The 6,697-nt window shown below is 37.3% G+C and overlaps 1 protein-coding gene across 6 annotated transcripts in view; it reads left to right on the top strand.

The window, feature by feature from the left end:
• The first annotated feature begins 365 nt into the window (after nucleotides 1-365).
• Nucleotides 366-6,697, top strand: part of rbm33a (RNA binding motif protein 33a) — a 61,262-nt gene continuing 54,930 nt past the window's right edge. For all 6 annotated transcript variants that reach the window (XR_015940981.1, XM_088643855.1, XM_088643856.1 and 3 more), the window contains exon 1: nucleotides 366-531. Coding sequence is in view for 5 of the 6 variants with exons in the window: in XM_088643855.1 (XP_088499981.1) it covers nucleotides 513-531 (19 nt within the window). In the remaining variant the exon portion in view is untranslated. The remainder of the gene's footprint in view (nucleotides 532-6,697) is intronic.

Below are 6,697 nucleotides of genomic sequence, written 5' to 3'. Positions count from 1 at the left end.
GGTGATCTTCTTACTTTGGTTGTTTCTGAGGTTTTCTGGTTTTTATTATTATTATTTTCTGGTATTCCTGTTTTATATTATGTTATCCTAGGTGACAATACATTCAAAATAATTACTGAACTGAGAATAATGAAGAGTATTACAAACCAAAAGGGTTTTATATACATATAGATGTTCGACATACAGAAATAGGACGTCTCTGCATCGCGTTTTCATTGTTTTGTCTTTTTTCGTTCATGTTTCATTTGTCTCAAGAAATCATTAGATCAAAACATAATCTGAACAGGGCTTTACCTCCTCCAGTCTGCGGCTGCGCACTCTCACTGTACTCCTGTGTACTTCCCTTTATCCCAGAATGCACTAGACACAGGCGGCCATGTTGAGATTATCTGCAGAAACTGCTGGAGAAAAACATACACAAAAGCCTTTCGGTAGAATTGTTTTTCTGAGCATATCAGTGTGTTTGAAAACTACATTCATGTTTTCCCACTTTTAAGAAATATTTCTGTACAATGGCTGCGAACGCCCGAGGTGAGTCGATTATCCAGTGCGGTAATAAGCAATAACAAGTTAGTTTATTGTGTGCAATATTGTGAGGAGATGTATTTTCCTGTAGGTCTTGGGCCTAACTCACAGTAAGCAGGCAACGTCTTGACGCTAATTCTCTCTAATTTACCGTTTAAGAGCACCTTATCTTTCATTTGATGTGCACATTTATGCAGTTAAAGGTGTTTTCTCTAAATCGAGGATCTGTTGCCTAAAGTGAGGTCTTGTGAAGGTATCCTGAAAATATAAGAAAATCCTTCAAGGTTATATATGTATATAGCGTTTGAGATTCCCATTGCAGTGAACGATAAATTAATTTTAGAAAGTTAGTCTGCATTCCGGCGTTTAGGCCTGTTGTTGCGCATATTAGAGCAATATTCTTTGTGCATTAGTACCAGTGCAGTGGAGCATTGAAATCGGATTTAAGAAAAAAAAGGTATCGTAATGGTGAATACAGTAACGTCATGCTGTGTTGAAAAACAGTATTTGTGTTGCGTGCGTTACGTTTAACTTTATAATCTCCTGGTATCACTCAGTGACTCATTACTGACGGTTTAAGTGTTTTAAAGATTGTAGTTTATTGTAATATATTCTGATACAAAGAAAAGCGATTACCACTGGTTTGAGGCGGTAAGTTACTGCAGTAACTGGTGGCAATAGAGCAAAAGCACGTTTTCTTTCTAAGCGTCCTTGTCTGCTTTTTTTTTGCATGTGTGTAGGTTTTTGTCAAATGTTTCTTACAAACCCCGGGAGACCCATGGCGTCTGTTGTTGCTCGCAGGCTGTATGGAATGAACTCCCAGCTCATATTAGACCTTGCACGTCAGCACTTTTAATTCCTCTTAGAATTGGTTTATACAAGCCTTTTCTTCTGTTCAGTTTATCGTTATTAAATTGCGCATCCATGTTTTTCTTCTTTCTGAGGCGCCTTTGCGGTGTGAATTTGTACCTGACAAGGCCCCATGTAAAGTTGAGTTTGTTTTGTCTTTGCGAGGACCTATTTGTTTTTCTAGGAAAAAGTGAAAGGTTTATTCCATGCTGAAAAGAGAAGAAAGAAAACACAACTTTTCGGGTTTGAAGAAGAAGGCTCCACAGCTGAAACGTTGTGTTTTCTTTCTTCTCTTTTCAGCATGGAATAAACCTCTTACTTGTTCCTTTGCAGCCTATGCATGCTGACGCAGCTACCCACCTGAACTACTATGTTGTTATTCTAGTACCTCCTGGTAAAATCTTAATTGCAGCATCTGCATGACTTTGTAGCTTGATGTCAAGACTTAGAAACTAAGCCTTAGTCTGCCTAAAATGCCAGTCTTTCCATTGTTATGGTTTTGCTCTGATACGTAGGTGTCCCTTTCAGTACTTCCCTCTTCATAATACTACTCCAGCTTGTTAGAGTACTGAAAGAGACCTAATGAATCCACATTTCCTTAGGAATATTCAGACATATTGTATCCTCACAAACTGCTGATTAACTCCATGGAACAAGTTCATTCTCTGTACCATGCACACAATAAACGTGAGCAACATGGTACAGTATTGTATAAATATGTAATAGCTAAAAACATCACAATATATTTTTAAGTGTAGCACTCATCCTTAAATGTCACCTTGGGTAAAGCCATCACTTATTGCCAGTAGTGCAGTAATGTGTTATGATGTGTATCTTCTGGCACGAGTCTCTGGTTCCATGCTGTAAAACAAACAAATACTTGTGTGAGAGGAAAAAATATGAAAAGGTTTTTTCGTCTTCAAGTCAAAGAATCCAGACATCAAATGCAAATCAATATGTAAATCTCTGTAAATTAATAATTGAATAGTGTTTGGTTTTCATTTGATATCTGTACATGAATTGTGTAAACACATTCTGACTGATGCCAGACCAGTATTAAATGTCAGAAAACAATAAGTTGAATATTCATTTTGCTTAAATGTTTAAAATGGTTCTTCTGCATGAAGTTCTAGGATTGTGCCAAAACATGTGTGTTGACTGGGACAGTAAATCAGCACTGTAAAAATCACCAGACTGGCCGTTAATTTACCAGGATGCTAATGAAAGAAACATAACAATAAGCTTCTTCATGAGTTCTATGAAGACTCTGGCAACATACATAAACTTTGATTTTGTAAATTTAAAATGTCAGCATAAACTTTGAGCAAGCTGTGTTGTAGAAAGGATAGTTTATCTAAATATTGTGGGCTTGGTTGATTTCTGTTTGTGTTGATGCCAGCAACTACTATAAATAAGTGTTTGCAGTACAAGAATCAAGGAAGGTATACTACATATACTTTTTTAATAGTTTTATAGGGTTAACAAGGTTAATCAGCATCACTCTTGAGACCACTAGAGTGGTGGATCTGCCTGTTGTTCTGTCATTGGGAAAGCATGGTTTCTGTTAAGGGCTTGTTCTTTTGTTGTAACTACATGCTGTAATTAAATTCTATGTGGACTGTTTAAAGACAAGCTTTGTCCTAACATACTTTCATGTCCATTAGGCTGTTTTTCCCCATCTCTATAGCCCACATTGTAGTTCTGTCTTACTGTTCTTACAATTGAGTGCATACTCATCTGAAGAAGGCTCCACAGCCAAAGTGTTTTTTCTTCTCTTTTCAACATGGAATAAACCTTTACTTGTTCCATTTGACATTGTATGTCTTGAATCTGGACTTTGCACGATGGTTTCGTATCGCCAATAATAGATCCTTGGTTCAGTTAGCGTCTAGCAGTCAAATGTGCTTTACAGGGCAAATGACTCCTCATGTTTTTGTGATCCTTCCTATATTTTCATATGTACAGGGCCAGGATGTACAGATTGCTAAAGCTCCTTTCGGTATTCAGAAGAGTATTTGTAACACTATATAACAGTGCTATAATATCCTTTAACAGCAAGTGCTGAGGGAATGATATTGATGCTTGATCGGTGTACGCAGCTCTAATATTCTCCTCAAATGCGAGCAGCAGACACAAATACGTCTAGGAAATCCTGTTGCTGAGATGTCGAAGCTGTGAACGATTGACACTTGAGCACATAGAGCAGACCTCTGAGCTGATCTTACAGCGACTGCGGCATTTAGAATGTGGAGTTCCAGCATGTCTTGCATGACGTTTTACAGCAACTGGCTCGCTCTGTTTTTGGGGTAAATTTTTCTGCAGATGGTGTAAGTGATCACTACATCACTATCTGAAATGGACTTCTGTACGGAGTCCTTGCTTGCCAGTTGAAGGGTTGTGAGAAAAGCAAGAGATCTCCTGCTCCTCTGTCATGTATGGGGCTGTAATGTGGGCATGGTTGTTCATAATACCTGTACATAAAAGTCATGGTCATGGACAGGTCACGGTTACATAATAACCAGGAAAATTAGTGTATGTATTTTTTTCTTATACAGTAAAAGAATGTTACATGATGTTAAGTATCATGTTCCGTCTTTGTCCGTTTCCGTTTTCTCTCTCTTTAGTCTCTATCTGCCTGTTTTATGCTGTGTTTCTGAACTGTTGATTAACACTTCATCATTTACACAGAACTTAAATTAACCAAGGTAAACCAGAGGATTCCTTTGATCAATTTCACACCCAGCACAACTAAACACTGTTGTTTTTTTCTTTTTGTGAACTTCAGACGTATACCCTATCCAGGTGTTAACCATTGTATCTAGCTTCTTGAAGACTAAAGTAGTGGCCCTTATTTTGCCACTGTAGTTATATGATGACTAAATAAAAAGTGTTCTTGTTCTGAGCTGTTTTGAGAGTGTTATCAGAATGTACATGGCCCTGGGATTTCTGAAGCCTAAGAATTTATGATCATTTTCAGATTCCCCCAAATAAGCAAATTATAAATGTATTAGTTCTAATTTCTAATCAATTATAAATGACAAAGTTGTTTTTGAAGGTCTGCAGTTTAGGTGGTACAGCAGTTCTCAAGATGGAAGAAGACAATCTAATTCTTTAAAAGCTAAAAAAAGAAATATCCTTGCAATCACAGTAAGTCATCATGCTTGGAACTTTAATTTTTATTATTCAATTCAATTAAAATTCCTTTATTCCTTTATTTCTTTACTCTTTAATTCCTTTTTTGTCTTAACATCTTATTGTCTGGAAATATTTAAGAAACTTCTAAGTATTCTCATGGATGGTCATTGGGTTAGTCTAGTCTGGAAGAATGTTACAAAACCAACTGACATTTCGGGTGAACCAATTGTGAAATAAAAAAAAGGCTCAGAATACATCTCAGAATGTGTAGGTCATCAGAATCTGTGGGACATAGTCAGCCCTGTAAACCAATCAGTTATTGCATAACTTTCAGTCAAAATGATCATTGGAAACATTCAACTTTGCCTTGCCCACCCCCAGCAACTTTTATTTTCTGTTGTAATTGGGTATTGACACGCTGAAATGTGCAGGAGCTGTAGAGGAGTGCAGCAAAATTCTGCATTTCTGTCACGCTTGATGTGATCAGCAAAGAGATTAATGATGAGCATAAATTTCAGAAAGCTGTTGTAAGGGAAATGCTAATATAATGTAGTAATTACAAGGCTACATTAAAGCGTATTGTAATTCTAGCAATAGAAATGAACTACAGATTGAAATGTAAAATTGTTTCTAAGAATGTGACCTTGTAGTTCTACAATCATTCAGTCTGATCAAAGGTTCATTGAAAAAAGTCCACGGTGGACGATTCTACAAAAGATTTGATATTCATTGGAAAACTGACGGAATTAACACTATTCAACGTTGAGAGAGATTGACCCCTGAGCTTCATCCCATATGATTTTGGATTCTCGAGCTGTAGGACAACAGCAGCAGCAGATCACTACTGTGTGCTCCAAAACATCTGTGTATTGGATTGTTCAACCACAAGATGTATTCAGTCAAGGCAGTTATAGGAGTCATGAGTGATGTGCTGTCCACACCTTTGAACAATTGGGTTTTTGTCCTTTTAGTTCAGCAATGTTGCAGTTGTCCGATGAGCGAAGTATTGTCATCTTCAAGCTCTGGTCTGTGAAAGATACACTAGACGTGGGAGAATGTTAGCATGCGGGTGGTGGAATTGTCACGATGGCCACAGTTATCTCCATGTCTTAGGCAGTCTACATTCTTTGATGTGGTTATGTGGCAGTTTTCCTTTTGTGAATGGTTTGCCCTCGTCATACTAGGCTGTGGTAATGAGACACAAAGGCATGAGTCATCAGGTTGGCCAATGAAGTAAGGTCTGTAGATCTTGGCTATGTGGGACATGAGGGATAACAGAAAGTGCCCTCTGGAATGGAAGGCTGGAATTGTACTTGGGACTCCATCTTTGAGCTGGGAGGAAGCACTGCTAACTACCATGGTCACGGAACCATTCAACAGGTCACAATGCCATTATAGAAGAGAACCTGCTACCTTTAAAGGATACCATTTTGAAGAGTTATGTGATTTTTTTTTTGTTAGTTCTGTTCTTCTTATACTATACCAGTCATACTATTATGAATGCTAATCGGGCTTTAATTTAGGTTTTACAGTAGCAGAATTTTAAGGTTTGTGACGCATTTGAAGTTGTATAAAATGAAGGAGAACAGTATTTTGACATACTCTGCATTGATATGGAACAAAACTGGTAAACCACAAGGAGTAGCGAAAGGGGAGAAAATACTTCAGCAGGGTTATCTGCACTGAAGAAAACATTTAAAAATACAACCTTGTACGTTCATGGGGAAACCTTAACATGAAGCTTTTTTTTTAAGTGTAAAGCGGTACACCAGGCCACCTGCTACATTATGTGTTTGGGATTTAATTCCACAAACGGAGCAGACTCATGTTATTCATAATGAAACCAGTGTGTTATTCAGATATTAACCATGCTCTTTGTTTATCTTGGTATAAAAAAAAACTTTGGAAAAAATTAAACAACATGAAAGTACAAAGTTTAAACATGCACGAATCCTGGAACTTTGTGAAATAGCTTGTTAACAAATGCCTGAGATACAGGTGGAATTCTGGATCGTCTGGTCACAGTGGTAGTTTACTGCACATTAGAGATTAAATCATATACCCTGAGTTGAGTCCTGGTAAAATGGTCCACAGACTTCCTTGAAAAGTCTTTTTGTAGCAGAAAAAAACTATATGAACTGCATATGAACAAGTTTTATTACGTATTTCATGTTGTACTGTTTTTTGT

The sequence above is a fragment of the Lepisosteus platostomus genome, chromosome 8 (assembly GCF_059453375.1).
Source record: "Lepisosteus platostomus isolate fLepPlt1 chromosome 8, fLepPlt1.hap1, whole genome shotgun sequence".
NCBI classification, from domain to species: Eukaryota; Metazoa; Chordata; class Actinopteri; order Semionotiformes; family Lepisosteidae; genus Lepisosteus; species Lepisosteus platostomus.
This window is presented reverse-complemented; position numbering and strand designations above follow the sequence as displayed.